The sequence below is a fragment of the Phoxinus phoxinus genome, assembly GCF_949152265.1.
Source record: "Phoxinus phoxinus genome assembly, chromosome: 12".
Classification (NCBI taxonomy): Eukaryota; Metazoa; Chordata; class Actinopteri; order Cypriniformes; family Leuciscidae; genus Phoxinus; species Phoxinus phoxinus.
Window position 1 is genome coordinate 1,684,466 of NC_136887.1, and position 25,791 is coordinate 1,710,256.

The 25,791-nt window shown below is 42.4% G+C and overlaps 2 protein-coding genes across 2 annotated transcripts in view; one reads left to right on the forward strand and one right to left on the reverse strand.

The window, feature by feature from the left end:
• Positions 1-115: 115 nt before the first annotated feature.
• LOC307008461 (uncharacterized protein) lies at positions 116-8,533 on the forward strand. The gene is made up of 6 exons (XM_079631253.1): positions 116-215; positions 539-853; positions 952-1,263; positions 1,462-1,506; positions 8,019-8,099; positions 8,244-8,533. Exons 1-6 carry the CDS (start codon positions 140-142, stop codon positions 8,285-8,287), a joined length of 873 nt encoding a protein of 290 aa, XP_079487379.1. The 5' UTR covers positions 116-139; the 3' UTR covers positions 8,288-8,533.
• Positions 8,534-10,709: 2,176 nt separating this feature from the next.
• Positions 10,710-25,791, reverse strand: part of limch1b (LIM and calponin homology domains 1b) — a 103,767-nt gene continuing 88,685 nt past the window's right edge. The window contains exons 14-23 of the mRNA XM_079629727.1: positions 24,966-25,067; positions 22,377-22,469; positions 21,249-21,443; positions 21,088-21,170; positions 15,068-15,144; positions 14,548-14,626; positions 14,221-14,304; positions 13,861-13,969; positions 12,625-12,727; positions 10,710-12,444 (exon numbers count right to left, since the gene is read on the reverse strand). Coding sequence (XP_079485853.1) covers positions 12,419-12,444; positions 12,625-12,727; positions 13,861-13,969; positions 14,221-14,304; positions 14,548-14,626; positions 15,068-15,144; positions 21,088-21,170; positions 21,249-21,443; positions 22,377-22,469; positions 24,966-25,067 — 951 coding nt within the window. The 3' untranslated portion in view covers positions 10,710-12,418. The remainder of the gene's footprint in view (positions 12,445-12,624; positions 12,728-13,860; positions 13,970-14,220; positions 14,305-14,547; positions 14,627-15,067; positions 15,145-21,087; positions 21,171-21,248; positions 21,444-22,376; positions 22,470-24,965; positions 25,068-25,791) is intronic.

Genomic DNA, 25,791 nt, shown 5'->3' on the forward strand with positions numbered 1-25,791 from the left:
CATCTAAATGTAATGCAGGTCAACTCTGTGTGTCGTTGAGTAGCAGCTGTAGCAGATTCTACACGTTGGGCTGATGGCGTGACGTTATGACCACAGGAACTGACGCTGTGTAAAAGAAGAACTGGGTGAATAATGAATCATGCAGGACGGACAGAGACAGAAAATGGCTGATAAGAGTTTGCTGGGACTGATTTTTCTCTGCTCATTTCTCAAAGGTAAATGAATCTGCATGTGTCATACAAGATCATTCAAATATGATTATGATCATTGTTTGTCAGATCTTTGCAGACATTCATGCTGTCTTTTGGATACCCTGATGTATGTCTCTCTTACAATCAAACATCTGATGGAAAAGTATTTTATGTAAAGATGATTTAATTTGGATTGGTGAATATAAGATCACGTTTCTTTGATATTTATGTGGTCAGCAATGGGTTACATGTAGATTTCTGCTGTCTACTTTATAACTGTGTAAATGTAAGCTGTGTGTAAGAGTATCTGATGCACAATCTGAACACTCATATCGACTCTGTCTCAGGCACCAGTGGAGCGATCACATATCTCCATGTGTTCAGCAGTGATGGTGAGAGCGTCAGTCTGCCCTGTGAGAATGCTCTTCCAAACTGCACTTCAACTACATGGATGTATAATGGAGAAAGTAGTTCAGGGACAGTTGTGTTATTTGAAGAAGGGATGAAGAGGAAAGACACAGAGAGACGTGAGAGACTGAGTCTGGGGTCTGACTGTTCTCTGAACATCTATAAAGCCACAACTGAAGATCGTGGACATTACGTCTGCAGGAAACTGAATACAGAGATATATGATGACAATGTTAATCTGCATGTTCTTCATGGTCAGTGTTTCTGTTCATTATTGATAAAATAACATAATTGTCTCTTTAAACTCACATGTTTACTGAAATAAATGTCTGTTGTGTGATTTCTGTTCCAGTTTCTCCATCATCCACACACACTGAGATTACACCTGGACGCTCGTTCTCTCTCTCCTGTCAGTTGTATGATCATGATGGATATAGTTGTGTTCGTCTCTTCAATAAAGAGGGATTTGAGCTGGTCTGGAAGAATAAGACTGATGTGAATCTGCAGTCAGACTCCAGATATCAGATCTCATTCTCTCCTGAACACTGCAACAGTTCTCTGACTACAACACTCCTCGATGAAGACAACAACACACAGTGGAGATGTGAGATTACTAAAGGAGAAGACGTCCAGACCTCAGTCAGATATACGGTCACGTACCTGGGTAAGAAAACTCAATGTATGCCAATGTCAATATTCAGCTCAATGCTGGACATGCTGTATGAATATTCCTCTATAAGTCTGTAAATATAAATAATACTGAAGAAATCAGTTCGTCAGTTACTTTGACTATATTCATATTTATCTTGTGATACTATATTAGTACATCTCTGTGTCTGATGCAACTCTCCTCTCCTCTTAGTTAACTCACCAGACAGCAAGACTTTGTCTGGATTGTCACTCAGAGGTATGTGTTGTATTGTTACTTAATTGTACAAAACAATAAATGATGCGATGGCACAATAATTCTTAGATGCTCACTCTTTAATCCAGATCGAACTCACATGTACATCTCACAGTCTTTCTTGTATCTACACTGATCAATCGTCCTTCTCTATCTCCCTCTAGTGTTCAGTTCTTGTAATAACAGTTTATGTAGACACAACATCCCCCCAATATTATATGTAAGATATTTTCCTTCCCACTTAATCTATCAGTAATTACCATAAAACAAAAATATGTTTCATTCCAACATTCAGCAATAACCCAAGGAAGTAAAATTGTTTGAGCAGTATTTTTTTTTTTTCAGGATATTGCTAGAGCACAAAAAACAAGCTTATCTTAATTATAACAGGAACAGAACGTATAAGCTATATAGGCTATGCAATGTATAACTATACATTTACGTCTCGAAATGTTCTAGCCATGAGGGAGGTTTGTTGCATTCTTGACGGACATTCCTCAGTCCGCGGAAAGTTATCAGCTTCATTACAGAAGGAACTTTGCTCCGCAAGCTCCGCTGCAGGATCAGGCATCTGAACAGCTCGTGCCAATCGTGAGGAATGCCATTTCCTTCCGTCCTCTAGCAAGTAGGTATTCGGACCCACTTGTTTCTCAATTTCAACAGGATCAGAAAATTTGCAGTGTCCCTTCGGCACATGAAAGGGCTTGCGCACTCGCACCCTGTCCCCCTCTTTGAGGATAATCCGTCGTGCTCCACGTTTTGCATCAGTATAACGCTTCATTTGAGATTGCTTAAGAACAACTCGCTTGCGAACATCCGTTGGCTGGAGAGTGCTTGCAGGGGAATGAAGGGCAACGTTCAGTTTCGTTCTCATCTTCCGCCCATGGAGTAATTCGAAGGGTGAAACTCCCGTGGTGGCATGTGGAGTAGAGCGATAAACTTGAAGAAAGTCTGTAACAGTACTTTTCCATGGCTTAGATTGTACTATAGCCAACTGTACACAGTCCTTAAGAACTCTGTTAAAACGTTCTTGTCACAGTGTTTGGTGGTTCCCTGGGTTTAACACTAGAGGTCACGTTTTCACGGTGTCTAGGCATTTTCACTACATTTCCCATAATCCTGTCTGTCACTGATTGTTCATTTTTTTCAGCTGTTTCTCGTCACCTTGTTTGCACTTGTGTATATATACTATATATAGTCTGTTTCAGTGTTTGTCACGGAGTCCTTGTATATTGTCCCCACACTTCCGTTCCTGTTGTTCGTGTTATTTGGATTGCCTTTTGTTTTCGACCCTTGCCTGGACTGTTGTGACTACGGATTACCCTTAAATAAATACTGCAATTGGATCTACCTGTTCCTGTGTGTGTGTACGTGACAGTTCTATAGCCCCAATCGCGGCTGGATTATAGACAGCCGTGCGAACTGCCGCAATGCCTCTTTCTCGCAGAAAGGTGGTGAACGCATCCGACGTGAATTGAGGCCCATTGTCCGTAACCAACTCTACCGGGTAACCATGGCGACTGAAAATGCCATTGAGAAAGTCAATAACAACCCCTGTCGTCACAGACGATGTAAAGGCAACTTCTGGCCATTTGGAATAGTAATCAGTTAAGGTAATAGAGTACTTACAGTCCCAACCAGCAGTGTCAAACGGGCCAACAATGTCCATTCCCAGTTTACTCCACGGTGCATCTGGAAAAGGTACCGGTTGGAAGGGCGCGGTAACAGTGCGAGCAGATTTATCCAGCCTTTGACACAACTCGCACGAGGAGACCTGAGTCTGGATCATCTGATCCAGTCCAGGGAACCAGTATAGTTCGCGTAAGCGCTGCTTTGTCCTCACGATTCCCTGGTGACTTTCGTGCGCGAGAGCTATTAGTGTATGTCTCAATGTCACTGGAACTACAAGACGGGTGTCCCTGAACACCACATTGTCCTTCACACTAAGTTCATTCCTCACATTGTAGTAGGGTTGAAGGTCGGCATGCACAGCTTTTACAGACACAGGCCATCCTTTTTCGATTTGGGTGCATAAAGCGGTCAGTTCAGGACACGAGGCTGCAGCAGTTTTGAACTCGGATGGTGAAATCGCAGTCAGGGCAGTAGACAGTAAAGCGACCAGCTCTGGCTCATCATCAGGGGTAGAAGCAGAAGCGAGAGGAAGAGGTAACCGCGACAGACAGTCAGCAACATGATTTGATGAGCCAGCGCGATACACAACGTCGTAAGTGAAACACAGAAGGCGAGCTGACCACCGAGCAATGCGCATCCCGGCACGTCCAGCTCCCCGCGTAGACAGCAGTGTTGTCAGCGCCTGGTGATCAGTGCGCAGCGTAAAACGTCTGCCCCAGAGGTATGTGCGCCACTTCTCGACACTTCACCCCAAACACACGCTAAAGCCTCTTTCTCCACAGTTGAATAACGCCGTTCGGCTGAGGTTAAGGTTCGTGACGCAAATGCCACTGTGCGTTCACTGTGATCTGGGTACACCTGCGATAATATCGCTCCCAGACCATAATCTGATGCATCAGTGGACACAATGATTGGCATTTCTGGGTTAAATAGCGCAAGGGCTGAACTGTCCACTAAGCATTTCCTAACATCCATAAAGCTCTGTTGGGCATCATCAGTCCATTCAAATTCAGAATCCTGGCGCAGGCATGCACGCAACGGCTCAACGAGAGTGGCATAATTAGGTATAAACTTATTATACCAGGACAACATACCCAGAAAGGAGCGCAAGCTGAATCAGTTGGAGCTGGGGCCTGCATTATTGCTTGCAGATGATCTTCATCAGGTTGGATACCATTTCCATTCACCATGTGTCCAAGAAAGCGCAAGCAGGACTGACGGAAATTACACTTTTTCTCATTCATTCGTAGACCAGCCTCGCTTAGACTTTTGAGAACCGCATCCAAAGCAACGTCATGGTCTTGCCGTGTACGTCCGAAACAGATGATGTCATCCAAGTAATTCTGTACATTGGGAACATCTTTGAGTATTATTGACATCATTTTCTGGAATGCGGCCGGAGCCGATGCGAGGCCATACGGAACACGGCAAAAACGAAACAGCCCGTCGTGCGTTATAAACGCGGTGAGGTCACGGCTATCTGGATGGAGCGGAACCTGGTGGTAAGCGTTTTCCAGATCAATGGTAGAAAAAACAGTTGCACCTGACAAGGCAGCTAAAGTCTCATCCATGTGTGGCAGAGGGTAAGCATCCACTATAATAGCCTTATTAGGCTCCCGCAAATCAACGCACATTCTAATTCCTCCTGTCTTTTTTTGTACTACAACAATCGGTGAGATCCACGCTGAAGCATCAATTTTCTCTATTACACCTGCGCTGAGAAGGCGGTTCAGTTCATCAGACACAGCAGCACGTACTGATAAAGGAAGACATCGCAGTTTTTGTCGCACAGGTACAGCGGAGTGTAAGACTTTCACTTTATGCATGAACCCTTTCACACAACCTGTCGCAGGTGCAGAAGAGGAAAGCTGCATTACTGGTGTCAGAGGAAGAGAAGCAGGTAAGTCGGCGGCCCGTGCAGAAGTGATTGTATTCCCTTCTATGCAAAGGTGTAGAGCAGATATCAAGTCCATCCCCATTTGAGCGAGCGCGAGTATGTAACTAGTTGCGCTGTTGATGGCTGCAAATGTGTACCTTTTAAGTTTTTTTCATACACAGATCGAGGCAGAACCGATACTGAAGCGCCAGTATCCACGATCAGTTCCACGTTTGCAAAGGACTTAGGCGTCTGGATGCCCACAGCACACTGGATTTTATTCTGCATGCTGGATTCTTGAATTAACAGTAACGTGTACTCGGGTAACTCAACTTCTCTAACTGTGTGCGTAGGAGCCGAACGACACACGCGTGCAAAGTGTCCCTCTTTTTGACAGTTTTTGCATATTGCTCTTGTAGCCGGGCACTCTCTCTTGCATTAGCCAAGTGTCCACTAGAACCACAACGAAAACATGCGCGTGTATGCGCAGCAGGTGCAGAAGATTTTGAAAAGGTATTTGCCGTGAACGTGGTTCTTTGTTGTTTGCGCTGAACGGCATTTTGTTGAACTTGGACAGCTTGCACAGGAAAACTCTGTTCCCCGATGACCTTTGCTTGTTCCGATGCAGACTCGACTTGGGTCGCAGTTGAAATGGCTTCTGCCAATGTAAGGTCAGGTCTTAAAGGGCATATTGCAGGTTTTTTTTTTTTCAGAATTAATTTATAACCTTGTATAAAAATACCATATGAAAAGTAAATGCACGATTAAAAATTGTTTTGCCAGACATAAGGGCACAAATTCAGTGGAAAACGTGACCGTTTCCTTGACCGTGTTGAAAAAACGCTTTTTTTTCACCATCGCGTCATATTACATCACAATGGGGAGTCGTTTGCCGGCTCTGCGTTCGCTCAGTGCAGAATAGGCTGGTATTATGTTGAAGCGGTCGTGATTCAGTGTGTTTTCGGTGGTTATTGTATTTCAATTAATATTTATCGAGTCCACAGGTTTCCGAACAAGATAAAGGACGGTGCTATCTTCCGTGTTTGTGTGCGTTTTGTGCAGGGTAAGAGACGGCCTTCGCTTCTGCGTCTGCTTTGAAAAACGCGGTAGTGTGTAGCGTTCACTATAGACTGCATGATTATAATCCCGGCGATATGATGAGTTAACGTTACGTTATATGATGACGGCGATATGTGCACACTGTCCCGGCTCCTTCATCGGGTCGCCCGGTCCGCCGTCAGCATGTGGGTCGGCCACCGGTGGGAAACATGACGCTCACGGATCCGTCAGAGATCACTTATTGTACATTTGTTTTACAAAATGTGCCTTGTCTTAATTTAATTCATTAACGTATCCTCCATAAACTTGTAATGTCTTGCAAGTCTGCAGCCGACACTTATTATTATTATAATATAATATATTATGTTCATTTTCAATCTGTACTCCGAATTTTAATGTTTGTGTTGGCTGCTTCTACATATAAAGTTTTTATACAGTAAGAAAGTTGTGATTGTGATTATTTTTTTATTCATTATCACCAAGTGGGGCCATTCAAAACCTTTATAATGTCCCTCTTTCTCTGGAAACTGTCTCCTAATGGCTGACATACACGTGCAGGTAAGGGTCTAAATACTATCTTTGCTACTGCCTGACACATAATTACAATATTGTGATCTGAGCATAGTGTTATACATATCGTCGGCTAACGTGAATACATCTATAAGCTAACACTGTTCTCTCATCGAGACCCCCTGCCCTGTTCTCCTCACACCACAGCTCAATGTGTCTCCTCTGACCATTGTTCAGTCTAATCCTGGCCTGTCTACTATCTTGGCTTCATATAAGGCTCATAATTATATGGCTGAGGTCTGTCATACGAGTAAACATTTAGGCTACAATTTCCTCAGCGTCCGATCTGTCATTGCGATCCATTGCTTTCTATTGTTTACTTTGACCGCGCTCCCTCATGATACGTCACTTCCGGTTTGGCGGTTTTGAAATGCGGAAGTAAAATTTTCTCACAAAAACGACTCCAGAAGCCTAAATAGCGTTTTATAAGTATATGTTTATATTTAAATCTAGTTCCTACATTATTGTTCTATACATTGGCTCACTGGGTACTCTAACCTGCAATATGCCCTTTAAGAGCAGTCTCTCGCGAATTCGAGGATCCGACACATGCTCAATGAGTTGATCTCGAATCATGTCATTTGTATTAGGAAAATCACAAGTTGCAGCTAACGTCTCAGTGCAGCAATATAATTCACTATAGACTCGTGAGCACCTTGCACTCGTTTCCGGATTTTAGGACGTTCTACCACAACATTTATGGCAGGTGTGAAATGTGTACTCAACGCAGTGATAGCAGACTCCAGTGTATCTCCAGTCTCTGGTAAAGTATAAAAAATCCTTTGTCCTTCGGTCCTTTGTCCTTCCCTAAGCAATGAAGCAGCAAGGCTCTTTTCCTTGCCTCTGGCCAAGCATCACCTGTAGCTCCCACGACGAGAAGATAGTTGCGGAACATCCTGGTCCACGTTGTGAATGGAATGCTGGGCTCACCCGGACGAGGCAGAAATAACTCTGGAAATGGAGCGTTCAGTGCAGCCATCGTCATGCAATATAGATGCAGACCACCTCGTCGCCAATTTGTTGTATTGTTACTTAATTGTACAAATCAATAAATGATGCGATGGCACAATAATTCTTAGATGCTCACTCTTTAATCCAGATCGAACTCACATGTACATCTCACAGTCTTTCTTGTATCTACACTGATCAATCGTCCTTCTCTATCTCCCTCTAGTGTTCAGTTCTTGTAATAACAGTTTATGTAGACACAACAGTATGAAATGTCTTCAACATGTAAATGTACATTATACTGAGATCGACACTGTTTGTTTGTCAGTGTTTGTCATTTATCGTCATTTACAGTTTCATTGGTTGCGTTTCTTTATTGTCTTTCTTGTGTTGTAAGCTCTATATGCACGTGTCTGTCTCTTTTCTGTAGTGATTATACTCATCATTGAGATCGCAGTGTTCACTACTCCTACTGTTATTCTTCTGTGGATCATCTGTGAAAGGAGAGCTGGTGAGATTTGAGACTCTTTTCAACATCTGGTGATTCTCAACAATTGATTGTCACATATACACCATCTGAAATATATTCAAGAGTTATTCAGTCTTCACATGATACTATAAGAGAGGTTTGATAATGGTGTGCTTTTATTCACAGAAGATAGAAGAAGAGGTCAGGACACCCAGAACACAGTGATGTAAATAATACTGAATGAACCACGCTCTTGGCAACTAGAAAAATATGCATTTTTATAGTTAGGAACGAATTTTATAGGCATAGACTGCTTTCAACTGAATTCTTCAAAGTTATGTAAAATTATATATAAAGAGAGAAAGTGAGAGATAGATTGTAAGTACATGTAACATGTATAAAATGGACACTGAATTCATAATCTATTGCTTATGACATACTTCAATTAAAGCTATAGGCCTGTTTATAATTCATAGACGTGAATGTAAATCAATCTTTTATATCTTTTTGACTGCTTGATTTTTGTCTGTCTTTTGATGACTTTTTTATTTTTTCTGTCATCATTCAACTAAATTGTCAAAATTAATCTCCGCCTTTTTATTTTATTTATAAATATCCTATATATTTCATTTTCATGCTAAAATCCAAGACTGTTGGGTTGAGTCGCATCTGTTCCTCATTCACGTGCAGTTATCGTTAAAGAGTTAGTTCACCCAAGCATGAATTACTCACCCTCATGTGTTACAAGACTTCCGTTCATCTTCTGAACACAAATCAACATCGTTTTGATGAAATCTGAGAGATTTCTGTCCCTTCATAGACATCTATGCAACTGACACTTTGACGCTTCAAAAGGTTCATAAAGAGATCGTAAAACGAATCCATATGAATTGAGCAGTTTAGTCCAAAATTCTGCTGCGTTTTGAACTAGCTGGAGTTTGTTTGTTAAGCGTGCAGGGCAGCCACCCAGTAGAACATTACAGTAATCTAGCCTTGAGGTCATGAACGCATTAACTAACTGTTCTGCAATTGTCATTGAAAGCACATCTCATAGTTTAGATATATTCTTAAGATAGAAGAATGCGGTTTTACAGATGCAGTTCAAATAACAGTCTACAATCTCCTCAGATGCAGAATCACCGCTGCTAAACGATACCGCCCGCGGCTAAAAACGCTTTCAATTCTTGTAAATTCCGTTGCTGTTTTGTTTTCAAAGAAGAAAATGCAAAAAAACATGGTTGTACAGTGCAAACTGTTCCCGCAACGAAAACACTTTCTTTATCAAAGGACTCGACATCCGACCTAAAGAAGCATTTGCGGCTAAGCTAAATTTAGCACAGAAAGCTAAATGTAGTGTTTATTACTGCTTTAAAATTCAGTGGTTTGTGATCACAGTTGTACGTTTTCTTAGGAGAGTAGCTTTTTTTAGTACCCAAGATGTCCTTTCTTAATCTCTTCTCACTTACCGGGATGTTCGCTGTCTAGGTAACGTTAACGTAGTCGTAGGGGAACTCCCACTGCCAACGCCCCAAGTTCAGTCCGGCAAATTAACCCTCTGGGGACCAAAAACGCGCCGGCGCGTTTTGCTTGTTTTTTTTTACATAACAGCAAAATAGATTTAAAATACTCCGTAATTTTTGGTCATACAGATTTAAGAAATATGAAAACATAAGCTGTTAAATGTCTACTCTTTTATGTGTCCACTTACAATCTAAGTAAAACATTGTGCTTTTGTAAAATAAAGAAAATATACAGGGTGTGCTTTCTGCCTCTCCGTCTCCGTGAACTTTTTTTCTAATGCACGTCTGTAAATTACTAGAGATGGTATTCATCCCTCCTGGGATGGTGCTGCTCTTCTCTCTAGTAATTTGGCTCATAGTCTTAGAGATAAAACATGACAATCTGGGCCTCAGGTCAGGAAGCAGACAGACTGGCTTAACCGACCGTCTGCTAGTGGCCTCACGTCACCATGAGTAATTCATGTTTGGGTAAACTAACTAAATGAAATATATATGATGTATAATATAAGTATATAAGTATGAATTGAATGACGGCCATTGAGTGAACACAATCTCCTAACTATCTCATCACTCCTGCGAACAGGAAGGGGGCCAGAGCAAATTACAGTGCTTGACATCGTACTTGCGAGTTCACACACCTCTTTAATATTAATTTTAGTGACAAATACTAAGACAAATACTAATCATTTACAAATGACTAAAAAAAGTCAAAAAGGTGTCATTTGGGAACTATGACTTAAACATGCGGTTATTTAATACATTTTTGCAAGCTATGAGAGTTTGCAGGTGACTATATGTAAATGTATGAAGTGGTCAATATGAGTAGGTGGTAAAATGAGAACATTTACTGCCAACTTCACTTGAATTTCTCTGATGGTAGGAAAAGCCTTTTTCACAGAAAGTATGTACAGCTTGATTACATTAGATGCATAAACAATATATTATTTATATAATTACATTAAAATAACAACTCGAATACTGCCACGAGACCAATCTTCAAATCTAGCACTTCAGTTCCTGTTTTCTTTTGCACTTGGAGCAATTGCATTATACATTAATATTGATACATTAAGCACATTATTTTAATCATTATTACAATCTGATTCAAAACATTTCATGCTGTAGAAATGAAGAAATATAGACTGATTACATTTGTCAACATTTTATTTATAAACATACAGTATATTGTAAAGCCGTTGCATTTGACCATCAAATTAATCTATTTTTGGATAATATAGATTTGGGATTTGAATAACACAATAAATATACCTTAGATGTAATATATATTTTCCAAGGTAACTATTTCCCTCCTAAACAACATATAACTTGCCTGGCAAACGCCTCGGCCCTGTGTCAACCTAAAGTTATGATGAAATAAACATAAAATACATGACCAGACCCGAAGCAAAGGAACGCGGGCTAAATAAATCATGACAGAAGATTAAACAGCCAACGTGGTCAAACTGTTTTCCACAAGCATAAAAGCCTTCATTTTACCCTTCTGATCGGGTACACATTATGGATGTGCTAACATTGGTAGGTAAAACTATGGAGCCACTAAAGGGACATATATATTTAAATGCTTCAGCGTTCTCTCGCAAATGTTTGCGTTCCCCAAAACGCTCATTTTTTTCCTCCCATCTAATAATTGTTTTATCCTTGTGTCCCTTTAGCGGCTCCGTATAAAACACAAGTTACATTAGCCAGCGAGTGTGTTATGATGAGCAGAAATGTATATTTGTATTGCTTTGCCATGTGTTCAATTCCATCATCTTCAAAATTAAACTAAAATAAGATTTTATATACAAATTTATGTGAGTGTTTCCAAAACCAGGTTTAGTTCTCTTTAGCCAAAACACAGTTTCGATTTAAGGGAAAAAAAAATTTCAGAAAAGTATTGTAGTTTTGGCCATACATTTAAATTTTGCATAATACTATTGCTAGGAAAAAAGATGTACAATGTGCTGTGAAAAGGGCAAAACTGAGATATTTAGGCAAACGCTCCATTATTTCAAAGAGCAAAGGTGCAACTTGATCCATAAGATCATAAATGAGCAAAAATATATTCCATTTTTCATATGAGCGTAGAAACAGTCTTTGCATCAAACACTTTCTCGTAGACGTCACATCTCTCCTAAGGCACAACTTCCCAAAGCATCAATGTATGAATATGTCTGTCTTAACCAGCAGTCAGTTCACATGCTTTTGCAGTTTTATCAGCTCAAAGTACTTTTTATGTATAAAAATACACACTTTCCTCCATATAGTTCATAGAATGATGACAGTGACTGTGTTCCCATGATTATATGCTTTCTTTTATCACGAGGCACTATGAATGCTAACATGTTATGTTTTGAAAATAAAGACAATATAACTTGCAGACAGAAATTCTCGTGATAGTTTGGACAGATTTTGGTGTTTTAATCCACACAGAAAAGTAACTTGAAAAGCCATCACTCTGAATGCTCAGCTGTAGTTGAAGAGCAGATCAAGCCAGATTTAATAGAATACTCTGATGTAAGAAAGATTTTAAAACTAGATACGTTTGAAGCATGAGGATGAATGGATTCAGACTAGTTTAAAGCGAAGTGGAGTCATTGCAGAATTCAGCTCCTGTCCTCATTAGTGTTCATGATCTACAGGTCCATATGTCATCAGGAGAACGCACTTCTCAGATAAAACCCTGTCAGAAGCGTGGTTTTCACTGCAGCCGTGTTGGAAACGAGACCCAACTTGAAGACGGTGAAGTGGTTTGAACTAAATGTGCTCTTATTCACATACGTGAAGATAATGGGCGAGAGAATTATGGGTAGATTTCTTCTGCTCCTACAATCAATGAGTTCATAGGGTGGTGGGCTGACCAGCAGCTAAAAGACAAGAGGAAGACAAAAAGATAATGAGACATTAACAATGATCTGAACTCTGAATTCAATACATCACACATTTATCATGTGTTTGAGGACATGTCATGACTTGTCCTCCTCTACTACACTGAAGGAATGTCAGAATGGAAGAGAGAAAGAGTGAAGCGAGCGTGTGTAACTCACAGCGGGAGCGGATATAGCACTGATGGCAGTTGAGCAGACCGTTCCTGATCCGCACATCTGTTCCTGTGCTGGTGTCTCCCAGCTGGCCCTTACAGACCCCACACTGACAGAGAGAGACACACACTTCAGACACACACAAACACTGTCCAGAAAATGTTCTCAGTGCCTCAACCTGCTCCATCCAGCAGTGTCATCACTTCCTTCATAAAGGAATAGAGAATGATTTCTGAAGGATCATGTGACACTGAAGACTGGAGTAATGATGCTGAACATTCAGCTTTGATCACAGGAATAAATTACACTTTACTATATATTCACATAGAGCGCGTCTCGGTTACGTATGCTAACCCTCGTTCCCTGAAGGAGGAAACGGATACGTACGTCAGAGGAGACCGACAGAAATGGGATCTTCGCAGAGAGACCAATCTACTTCGAGTGGATCTAAACAAGCCAATGCACATCGGCATGCGATAATTGCGCCAGCTGCTTCCATCACGCAGTGCGGGTATATAATAAGCAGCAGGTGCAACGCATCTTTGGTTTTCGCTGAGGATCCGAGCCAGAGACGCGGCCGCCAAGCGGTGGTACAGCAACATGGGGCGTACGTTTCCGTTCCCTCCTTCAGGGAACAAGGGTTACCATACGTAACAGAGACGTTCACTTTCAGTCGGTCTCTCCTACGTACGTCGGAGGAGACAGACAGCTCTGATCCCTACTCAAAATGCCATGCGGCTGGCGCTTCCAGTGCCCTGCATTAGCCTCACTCCTCTCCCTCTGTTGGAAAGCGTGCCCTTCCCAGGGTTAGCCGTTTCCGGGTAACTTGCTGAAGCAATAAACGCACGTATCTGGCCCTCCAGACGAGAATGGCATAGTAAGCCGACACTTGAGTGGGTTCCACGCGCTACTGGTCACTTAAACGTATAAACGTAGGAGTGACCGACTGAAGGGGAACTGCTGTTTTACATTGGAATAATATGTCACTGTTTTTTTTTTTTTTTACTGTATTTTTGATCAAATTAATGCAGCTTTGATGAGAATAAGAAACTTTTAAAAACCTCAAGACATCTTTCTGACTCCAGTGTCATTATGGTTATATCTGTGCAGTGGACTCGGGCCGCATGTATATTCTCTTAGAGTTAGAAAAACTATTCAAACTTTATAGCTATAGTTATCGTCGTTGGTGTGAAAACAATACATTTGCATCTGTACTTTTCCAGTTGTTTTACGTACTCATACCTTAAAGCACTGAATGTGGAAGTACAGGCTGAGAGTCTCTATGATCATGGCGGCACCTTTGCCAAGTGGGTGACCACAACTTGAACACAGTTTCTTCCCACTGACAGACCTACACACACACACACACACACACACACACACACAGTAATTAAAGATGGTGGCATCAAAACTAGTGGTCGGCTTAAATGGGTTTATCAATGCTGATATTTGCAGAGCAGAATGGGCCTGTCAATATTGTTGATATGATCATATTATACAATTAATGATTTCACTTACAGTCACATCTGATCTGGGCTGGGGAGAAACAAGTGATCATTTGACTCGTGTGTATTTTGCTCAGGTCAGGAAACTGTGCTGTACCTGTTTGGTGATGGAGGTGTTTGTGTGTCTGTGAATGAAGGTGAGGATGATGGATTTGGCCCAATGTTCTCTATAGAGTCAAACCTGAGGATGAAGAGTCACATGCAGTGTTCAGCCCTCATCTCACGCACGCACGCACACACACACACGCACGCACGCACACACACACACACACACACTTACACGGAATCACTCCTGCCATGAGGATGAATTCAACAAAATCACAAACATAAAATCTTTAAACTTTAAAGCACACATTACAGCTTGTGTATGAATACATAAATCAATGAAAGAACACATAATGGACACACACACACACACACACACCTCTTGCGTCCACCAGGTTTTGGTTGTGATGTACTCTTGCTCCAGGTCTCATTCTGCTCTCTATTGCCCAGTGCTGTATCTGTAAAATATCAAACCATAGAGAAGTAAAGAAACCGTTTGCATAACACACTGGCACAAGCTCAGTGAACAAAATAATCCAAGATGGAAATAGTTCAATTACATTCACATTTATTAATGTGCCCCATAAAAAAATGCATATCTGATTAAAATGAACGGATGGAACAAGTATTGTTATTTTGTTTATTATATTAACTGTATATTAACACACAAATGTCAAACTGTACTTCAACCAGAATAGACAGACACTTGGACTACAAATCTACAGACTCAAAATGTTGTAGTAAGATATTTTAAATAACTAATTTAATAAATAAAAATATAATGTTATCCACATTTTACTGTGTAATTTCCTCCCTTTAGAAAAAAGAAAAGACAGTGTCGCCCTCAGAGTGTCATCATTGAGCGCGTGTAACCGAGTCCTCCGCGAGACGAGACTCACCCTGCAGAGACGGCAGTGGCTCCTCTCGTCCCCGTCCTCTCGGACCCACCGACACACAGCCTGGCAGAGGAGAACTGCTGAGGGAACACACAGAAAACAACATCTTTACTTATAATGATGAGCTTGAAAAAGTTTGAAAATGTTTAAGTTCACTCAAAAATTCTTCATGTTGTTCCAAACCCATATACTGTTATTTTTCCATGCAATACAAAATCTTAATTTGGCTGTTTTCCAGTAAAGGTGACATATTATGCCCCTTTTCACGAAATGTAACATACATCTATGGTGTCCCCACACAGGATGTGTCTGCGTATGTGTATTCTCCACAGATCATTTATTATAGCTTGTCAAATTTGCCCCTCTTAGGGTGAGCAAAAAGGCTCAGATTGTGTGTGTGTCCCTTTAAATGCAAATGAGCTGCAGCTCCGCCTCTGTTCAGAAGAGGGCGGAGCCTTTACACAAGCTTCAGAAACTCCGGCAATAACAGAACAGGCCAATCTCACTCATCCAGAATCCCAGAATAACCAGTAGCGGGGGAGACTCAGGAAGAGGTTGCAACTTTTAGGGGCGATAACATCTTTTGATAAAAACTTTTTATTTTCATATATCGCGTTTAAAAACGTGTGGAAGGCGCAGCTACGCTCTCTCCACAACGACGAGGAAGTTTTAGTAATGGATTTCCACCACCGAAAAACACTTGCTGTAGTTCTGCTACAAGATTTATTTACGGAGAAGAGAAGAAAACCCTGTGTTTGGGTGCACCCCATCCTTCATGTTGTTTTCAATGTTGTTACTGAAAGGGTGAAGCTGATTGGCTGGTTCTTGTCACATGACCTGCGGTTCTCTTGCGGCATTCTGAAACCAAACATTTTCAATAAAACATCAATATCTAAAGCTCTGTTAATTCTCAAAAAGAACTTCTGCAGATGAATGGATGAAGTCAAACTGGTTATTAATAAGTGAAGCTGGTAATGCTGTTTGTGGAGTTGTTTAATCCTCTGCTGAGATCTTCACAGATGTAATGTCTTCTTTAATCTTCAGTTGATTTCATCTAAGGCTGTGGTTGAAGTCAGTTGTAGTTCTTGGGCCCTATCTTGCACCCAGCGCAATTGACTTTGTACACCGACGCATGTATCATTCCTATTCTGCACCCGCGCACAGCGACTCTTCCCTCCACAGACGCACGTCGGTAAATTAGGGAATGAACTTGCGCTCGGGGGGGCGGTTCAGTGAAAAGAGGAGTGTGTTCTGGCGCAAACGTTCCCTGGTGCTATTTTAGAGTTTAAAAAAACAACTCCGCCACTGACCAGGAGAAACCCAGTCTAAAGACAGCGGCGCCGCGCGTTAGTCAGATGCTATTTTAAGGGCGCGTGCTTGGCCATTATGTAGCGTGTGAACAACACACACACTTTGATTCTCTAATATAAACAGAGGCAGCAGTTTTCATTTTTGCAAATCATACATTATTACAAGGAAAGATATTAACACACGAGGGAAATCATTGTTGTGTCCGTGAAGATGTGAAAAAATTACACATTTACCCAAATTATTATCCGCCTGTTTAACCGAAGCTAATGTGTGTGTGTTTCTCCATCATCCCCAATGTCACTTCTCTGTGTTTTACAGCCCTGACGAGAACGTCTCCTCGGCTGTGAACCGCTCCTGGCGTGCGCCGGCAAACCCGCCGTTATAATAGCAATCCGCCGTTATAATAGCGATCCGCCGTTATAATAGCGATCCGCCGTTATAATAGCGATCCGCCGTTATAATAGCGATCCGCCGTTATAATAGCGATCCGCCGTTATAATAGCGATCCGCCGTTATAATAGCGATCCGCCGTTATAATAGCGATCCGCCGTTATAATAGCGATCCACCGTTATAATAGCGATCCGCCGTTATAATAGCGATCCGCCGTTATAATAGCGATCCGCCGTTATAATAGCGATCCGCCGTTATAATAGCGATCCGCCGTTATAATAGCAATCCACCGTTATAATAGCAATCCACCGTTATAATAGCAATCCACCGTTATAATAGCGATCCGCCGTTATAATAGCGATCCGCCGTTATAATAGCGATCCGCCGTTATAATAGCTATCCGCCGTTATAATAGCAATCCGCCGTTATAATAGCAATCCGCCGTTATAATAGCAATCCGCCGTTATAATAGCAATCCGCCGTTATAATAGCAATCCGCCGTTATAATAGCAATCCACCGTTATAATAGCGATCCGCCGTTATAATAGCGATCCGCCGTTATAATAGCGATCCGCCGTTATAATAGCTATCCGCCGTTATAATAGCAATCCGCCGTTATAATAGCAATCCGCCGTTATAATAGCAATCCGCCGTTATAATAGCAATCCGCCGTTATAATAGCAATCCGCCGTTATAATAGCAATCCACCGTTATAATAGCAATCCACCGTTATAATAGCGATCCGCCGTTATAATAGCAATCCGCCGTTATAATAGCAATCCACCGTTATAATAGCAATCCGCCGTTATAATAGCAATCCACCGTTATAATAGCAATCCGCCGTTATAATAGCAATCCACCGTTATAATAGCGATCCGCCGTTATAATAGCAATCCGCCGTTATAATAGCAATCCACCGTTATAATAGCAATCCGCCGTTATAATAGCAATCCGCCGTTATAATAGCAATCCGCCGTTATAATAGCAATCCGCCGTTATAATAGCAATCCGCCGTTATAATAGCAATCCGCCGTTATAATAGCAATCCACCGTTATAATAGCGATCCGCCGTTATAATAGCAATCCGCCGTTATAATAGCGATCCACCGTTATAATAGCGATCCGCCGTTATAATAGCGATCCGCCGTTATAATAGCGATCCGCCGTTATAATAGCAATCCGCCGTTATAATAGCAATCCACCGTTATAATAGCGATCCGCCGTTATAATAGCGATCCGCCGTTATAATAGCGATCCGCCGTTATAATAGCAATCCGCCGTTATAATAGCAATCCACCGTTATAATAGCAATCCGCCGTTATAATAGCAATCCGCCGTTATAATAGCGATCCGCCGTTATAATAGCAATCCACCGTTATAATAGCGATCCGCCGTTATAATAGCGATCCGCCGTTATAATAGCGATCCGCCGTTATAATAGCAATCCGCCGTTATAATAGCAATCCACCGTTATAATAGCAATCCACCGTTATAATAGCGATCCGCCGTTATAATAGCGATCCGCCGTTATAATAGCAATCCGCCGTTATAATAGCGATCCGCCGTTATAATAGCAATCCGCCGTTATAATAGCAATCCGCCGTTATAATAGCAATCCGCCGTTATAATAGCGATCCGCCGTTATAATAGCAATCCGCCGTTATAATAGCGATCCGCCGTTATAATAGCAATCCACCGTTATAATAGCGATCCGCCGTTATAATAGCGATCCGCCGTTATAATAGCGATCCGCCGTTATAATAGCAATCCGCCGTTATAATAGCAATCCACCGTTATAATAGCAATCCACCGTTATAATAGCAATCCACCGTTATAATAGCGATCCGCCGTTATAATAGCGATCCGCCGTTATAATAGCAATCCGCCGTTATAATAGCGATCCGCCGTTATAATAGCAATCCGCCGTTATAATAGCAATCCGCCGTTATAATAGCAATCCGCCGTTATAATAGCGATCCGCCGTTATAATAGCAATCCGCCGTTATAATAGCAATCCGCCGTTATAATAGCAATCCGCCGTTATAATAGCAATCCGCCGTTATAATAGCGATCCGCCGTTATAATAGCGATCCGCCGTTATAATAGCAATCCGCCGTTATAATAGCGATCCGCCGTTATAATAGCAATCCCCCGTTATAATAGCAATCCGCCGTTATAATAGCAATCCGCCGTTATAATAGCAATCCGCCGTTATAATAGCGATCCGCCGTTATAATAGCGATCCGCCGTTATAATAGCAATCCCCCGTTATAATAGCAATCCGCCGTTATAATAGCAATCCGCCGTTATAATGCGATCCGCCGTTATAATAGCAATCCGCCGTTATAATAGCAATCCGCCGTTATAATAGCAATCCACCGTTATAATAGCAATCCGCCGTTATAATAGCAATCCGCCGTTAGAATAGCAATCCGCCGTTATAATAGCGATCCGCCATTATAATAGCGATCCACCGTTATAATAGCAATCCGCCGTTATAATAGCAATCCGCCGTTATAATAGCAATCCGCCGTTATAATAGCAATCCGCCGTTATAATAGCGATCCGCCGTTATAATAGCAATCCGCCGTTATAATAGCGATCCGCCGTTATAATAGCGATCCGCCGTTATAATAGCGATCCGCCGTTATAATAGCAATCCACCGTTATAATAGCAATCGGCCGTTATAATAGCGATCCGCCGTTATAATAGCAATCCGCCGTTATAATAGCAATCCGCCGTTATAATAGCAATCCGCCGTTATAATAGCGATCCGCCGTTATAATAGCGATCCGCCGTTATAATAGCGATCCGCCGTTATAATAGCGATCCGCCGTTATAATAGCGATCCGCCGTTATAATAGCGATCCGCCGTTATAATAGCGATCCGCCGTTATAATAGCAATCCGCCGTTATAATAGCGATCCGCCGTTATAATAGCAATCCGCCGTTATAATAGCAATCCGCCGTTATAATAGCGATCCGCCGTTATAATAGCAATCCGCCGTTATAATAGCAATCCGCCGTTATAATAGCGATCCGCCGTTATAATAGCGATCCGCCGTTATAATAGCGATCCGCCGTTATAATAGCAATCCGCCGTTATAATAGCGATCCGCCGTTATAATAGCAATCCGCCGTTATAATAGCAATCCGCCGTTATAATAGCAATCCGCCGTTATAATAGCAATCCGCCGTTATAATAGCAATCCGCCGTTATAATAGCAATCCGCCGTTATAATAGCAATCCGCCGTTATAATAGCAATCCGCCGTTATAATAGCAATCCGCCGTTATAATAGCAATCCGCCGTTATAATAGCAATCCGCCGTTATAATAGCAATCCGCCGTTATAATAGCAATCCGCCGTTATAATAGCAATCCGCCGTTATAATAGCAATCCGCCGTTATAATAGCGATCCGCCGTTATAATAGCAATCAGCCGTTATAATAGCGATCCGCCGTTATAATAGCAATCCGCCGTTATAATAGCGATCCGCCGTTATAATAGCAATCCGCCGTTATAATAGCAATCCGCCGTTATAATAGCAATCCGCCGTTATAATAGCAATCCGCCGTTATAATAGCAATCCGCCGTTATAATAGCAATCCGCCGTTATAATAGCAATCCGCCGTTATAATAGCAATCCGCCGTTATAATAGCAATCCGCCGTTATAATAGCAATCCGCCGTTATAATAGCAATCCGCCGTTATAATAGCAATCCGCCGTTATAATAGCAATCCGCCGTTATAATAGCAATCCGCCGTTATAATAGCAATCCGCCGTGGAACAAGCGCGCCGGCTCTTAAAGGGAATGTTAGAGGACGCTCTGATTGGTTTATTTCACGTTACGCCCAAACCACAGCTATGAGTAATGAAGCGACTTCAGAACAACATATTTTAGATTTGCGTCGGGCGCAAGAGTCGTTTATCCCGCCGGTATAACAGCAACAGCGCCCGGGATCCGTCCACAGAGTTACTTGCGTTTCGCGTTTGATACTTGCGTTTCAGAGCGTTACAATAGGGCCCTGTGTGTTTTTCTTGTTCTGTTCTTGTTGTTTCTCTTTCCTTCCGTGATTCTGCTTGTAAACAGCAGGTGTTCATCACTAATGCTCGATCATCACTTAATCATCATTAACTTTAACTCTGACTCAGAGTTACTTTGACACTCTTTAGAGTGGGACCACATGTCCTCTGATCATAAGTTAACTCTGGGGATTTTGCTGTGTAGAAAAGTAATAGCTTGAAGGTGTGGAATGACAAATAATTTTTGGGTGAACTTTTCCTTCTAGTTGACTGCTGGAGTTGTTGTCCCAGACCTTACTGTCATCTGTAAACTCTGTGTGTGTGTCTGCGCCGCTTCACCGATGCCGTTTTCCCTTTGTCTGCAGTTCTCAGAGCTCTGCTGGAGGAGAACACAGTCAGTGTCGTCTACACACACACTAAGCTCTTCATTTCACGTCATTCACTGAAGTCTCACCGTCTGGTTCTCCACTGGCCCCAGCCTGTGTTCCCGCTCCGGCTGGCAGTGCACAGTGTTTTGTGTTTTGGGAAGGACTGGCAGTGCCGTCGGTGAGTGAGGGGTCAGGGGGGTCACGGGGGTCAGAGGGGTCAGAGGGGTCAGGGGGGTCAGAGGGGTCAGCGGGGTCAGGGTCTCCTCAAGAATCTTCCTCTCCTGTATCGACCACACAAACACAGTCACTGGCAAAGCAAAGCTTCTATGAGCAAACAAGTAGTGAAACTTTTCACGTTGCAGTGGTGTGATGATATGTAAAGTATATTTTATTTCTTTTATATCTTTTTAGTATCTTAATGTAAACAATTTAGCATGGTAAGCATGCTTTCCCACTGTTTGAGGATCTCAGATTCATGTAGTATTATGTCATGGTAGTTACAGTAACTGTTATGACTATGCTGTTTTGGCAGAAATTACAGTATGTTGCCATAGTACATTTTGTAGTGAGTGATGTTTCAAGTTCTGCCAGGATTCCAGCAACATGTTATACCAGCGTCACAATATGATAAAACATTTCAATAATTTATGCTTATGTGATATAGCACACTGTTGTGTCTGTTGTGATTGGTCTACTCTGCTCTGATTGGTCAGACGGCTCAGTCGTGATTGGTCTGCTCTGCTCTGATTGGTCAGATGACCCTGTTTTTGATTGGTCAAAAAAGCTCAATATCGCGATGGCGTGGGTTTTACCGTATCAATCTCATCAAAGTGGATTTGCTTTGTCAGCATAAAACAACATCTTCTCGACATGAACAATACGAACCAAACTCTTCAAGTCTCAGATAAACTACAGTGTTTGAGGGCGGTGCTAAGATGAAGACCATAGACTGGTATTATGCAAATGTGTTATAATGTTATGTAGTTATATAGCAGGAAGTGAGACTGGAATTACTGACGACTAGGTGCCCTTTAAGTATGTGGAAAAAAAAGTAAAGAAGAAAACCAATGTCAATTCAGTATATGCAAATATTACAATGCCGTCAGTGCTATCGGTTACATATTGAATGGTAGTAAATATTTTAACAATGCCAGTCAATGGCCAGTCAATGGGAGATGTGCAAACTTTAAGACCTGTAAAGAGAGAAACTTCACCTCCTCATGGTACCGCCTCTCCTCCTCTTCCACTTCCTTCTGCGCCTGCTCCCATTCCTGCTTCAACTTCTCCTGTTCACGCCGATATTTCTCCTGTGATCACACACATGCATTCCATCCATTAATGCAGAATCTACACATGCCTTTAGGAGACCCTCTAACAGTCGAAACTCCAAATGGCTCTTTAAAGCTACAATATGTCATTTTCTTCGCCATAGGGGTCGCTAACCTCTTACAATAACACAGGCGTAGGTTGATGACGCAGTGATAAGCGGACTCATATTTTTAGGGTTGCTGATAAACAGGCAACATAGTGTAACAGTTAAAACATGCATCCCCTCTTCTTATCCATCGGTTTTCATTGTTTTTTTGCTCACACTGTGAGTCAAGATGAAGTGATTAATTGCATTCCAGTAAACTAGATCACGTCTTTTAGAGCATGTCTTCTGACATGATCTCTATAAATAAATATACATTATAGCCTATTGTTTTAGGAAATGGAAAAAGAAACTCAAGCATGCAACTTAAAGGGATTGTTCCGCCAACAATTAAAATTCTGTCATGCTCAGGTGTCTGGTTAGTCCACAGTTGGTGAAGTATGAAGCATGCTCAGGTGTCTGGTTAGTTTCAGGTGTCTGGTTAGTCCACAGTCGGTGATGTATGAAGCATGCTCAGGTGTCTGGTTAGTTCAGGTGTCTGGTTAGTCCACAGTCGGTGATGTATGAAGCATGCTCAGGTGTCTGGTTAGTCCACAGTCGGTGATGTATGAAGCATGCTCAGGTGTCTGGTTAGTCCACAGTCGGTGATGTATGAAGCATGCTCAGGTGTCTGTTTAGTTCAGGTGTCTGGTTAGTCCACACTCGGTGATGTATGAAGCATGCTCAGGTGTCTGGTTAGTCCACAGTCGGTGATGTATGAAGCATGCTCGGGTGTCTGGTTAGTCCACAGTCGGTGATGTATGAAGCATGATCAGGTGTCTGGTTAGTCCACACTCGGTGATGTATGAAGCATGCTCAGGTGTCTGGTTAGTCCACAGTCGGTGATGTATGAAGCCTGCTCAGGTGTCTGGTTAGTCCACACTCGGTGATGTATGAAGCATGCTCAGGTGTCTGGTTAGTCCACAGTCGGTGATGTATGAAGCATGCTCAGATGTCTGGTTAGTCCACACTCGGTGATGTATGAAGCATGATCAGGTGTCTGGTTAGTCCACAGTCGGTGATGTATGAAGCATGCTCAGGTGTCTGGTTAGTCCACACTCTGTGATGTATGAAGCATGCTCAGGTGTCTGGTTAGTCCACAGTCGGTGATGTATGAAGCATGCTCAGGTGTCTGGTTAGTCCACAGTCGGTGATGTATGAAGCATGCTCAGGTGTCTGGTTAGTCCACAGTCGGTGATGTATGAAGCATGATCAGGTGTCTGGTTAGTCCACAGTGGGTGAAGTATGAAGCATGCTCGGGTGTCTGGTTAGTCCACAGTGGGTGAAGTATGAAGCATGCTCGGGTGTCTGGTTAGTCCACACTCGGTGATGTATGAAGCATGCTCAGGTGTCTGGTTAGTCCACAGTCGGTGATGTATGAAGCATGCTCAGGTGTCTGGTTAGTCCACAGTCGGTATTGTATGAAGCATGCTCAGGTGTCTGGTTAGTCCACACTCGGTGATGTATGAAGCATGCTCAGGTGTCTGGTTAGTCCACACTCGGTGAAGTATGAAGCATGCTCGGGTATCTGGTTAGTCCACACTCGGTGATGTATGAAGCATGCTCAGGTGTCTGGTTAGTCCACAGTCGGTGATGTATGAAGCATGCTCAGGTGTCTGGTTAGTCCACAGTCAGTGATCTATAAAGCATGCTCAGGTGTCTGGTTAGTCCACACTCGGTGATGTATGAAGCATGCTCAGGTGTCTGGTTAGTCCACACTCGGTGATGTATGAAGCATGATCAGGTGTCTGGTTAGTCCACAGTCGGTGATGTATGAAGCATGCTCAGGTGTCTGGTTAGTCCACAGTCGGTGATGTATGAAGCATGCTCAGGTGTCTGGTTAGTCCACAGTCGGTGATGTATGAAGCATGCTCAGGTGTCTGGTTAGTCCACAGTCGGTATTGTATGAAGCATGCTCAGGTGTCTGGTTAGTCCACACTCGGTGATGTATGAAGCATGCTCAGGTGTCTGGTTAGTCCACACTCGGTGAAGTATGAAGCATGCTCGGGTATCTGGTTAGTCCACACTCGGTGATGTATGAAGCATGCTCAGGTGTCTGGTTAGTCCACAGTCGGTGATGTATGAAGCATGCTCAGGTGTCTGGTTAGTCCACAGTCAGTGATCTATAAAGCATGCTCAGGTGTCTGGTTAGTCCACAGTCAGTGATGTATGAAGCATGCTCAGGTGTCTGGTTAGTCCACAGTGGGTGAAGTATGAAGCATGCTCAGGTGTCTGGTTAGTCCACAGTCGCTGATGTATGAAGCATGCTCAGGTGTCTGGTTAGTCCACAGTGGGTGAAGTATGAAGCATGCTCAGGTGTCTGGTTAGTCCACAGTCGCTGATGTATAAAGCATGCTCAGGTGTCTGGCTCTGTTGACTCCAGCCGCTGTACCTGAAGCATGCGTTCCTGCTCTCGCTGCCAGCTCTCCTGACGCTTGCGCTCTTCCTCAGGGCTCCAAGAAAAGTGTTCACCGCGCTTCACCAGATTCAGCACCTAACCGTACCGTACGCAATGACACGCGCCGCACAACACCACAAACAGTGAGCAAGAGATTCCCCTGAAGTAGCGAGACTAGCTGTTCTACTGGAGCTGGCGGATGTGAAAACACAAGGACAAAAATGGGGACATTCTGCTGCTTTCCCATCTGGTGTAGAATATTCAACTGTTTTTCTGTTTAAATGTTCTACAAATGTAAGTGCAGCTTGTCTCTGTGGGTGGTGCTATGCTTTAATCTTGTTTAAGGATTATGGGTAGTGTAGGATTTCACTTGCGGTTTTACAAGCAAGCTATTTTGTAAAAAATAATAATAGTTGAATTCACACTTGTGGCTTCTAGAAAAGCATATACACAGCAAAATCCCCAGAGTTAAAGATGCTTTATGTAACTTTTTCACTCTACTAAAGCATAAAAATAATTTGTTTGCATAATTTGTTTGCATATATTGAGGAAACATGCTAAGTTTCTCTGAATAACACTTCTACAGCCAGTTATTTTACTTTGAAATGTGCGTTTCCAGGCTGGAATGTTTGTTTTGGTCTGTGATGAATGGCAGAAATAAAGTCAAACTGGTTATTAATAAGTGAAGCTGGTAATGCTGTTTGTGGAGTCGTTTAATCCTCCTCTGATGAGATCTTCACAGATTTAATGTCTTCTTTAATCTTCAGTTGATTTCATCTAAGGCTGTGGTTGTTCTTGTGTTTCTCTTTTTCTGTTCTTG

Bases quoted from the DNA above. Each gene is read 5' to 3' on its own strand.
- LOC307008461 (XM_079631253.1), top strand. From the start codon at position 140: ATGCAGGACGGACAGAGACAGAAAATGGCTGATAAGAGTTTGCTGGGA. The intron at 216-538 runs GTAAATGAATCT...ACTCTGTCTCAG, and splicing joins TCTCTGCTCATTTCTCAAAG to GCACCAGTGGAGCGATCACA. The intron at 854-951 runs GTCAGTGTTTCT...TTTCTGTTCCAG, and splicing joins TAATCTGCATGTTCTTCATG to TTTCTCCATCATCCACACAC.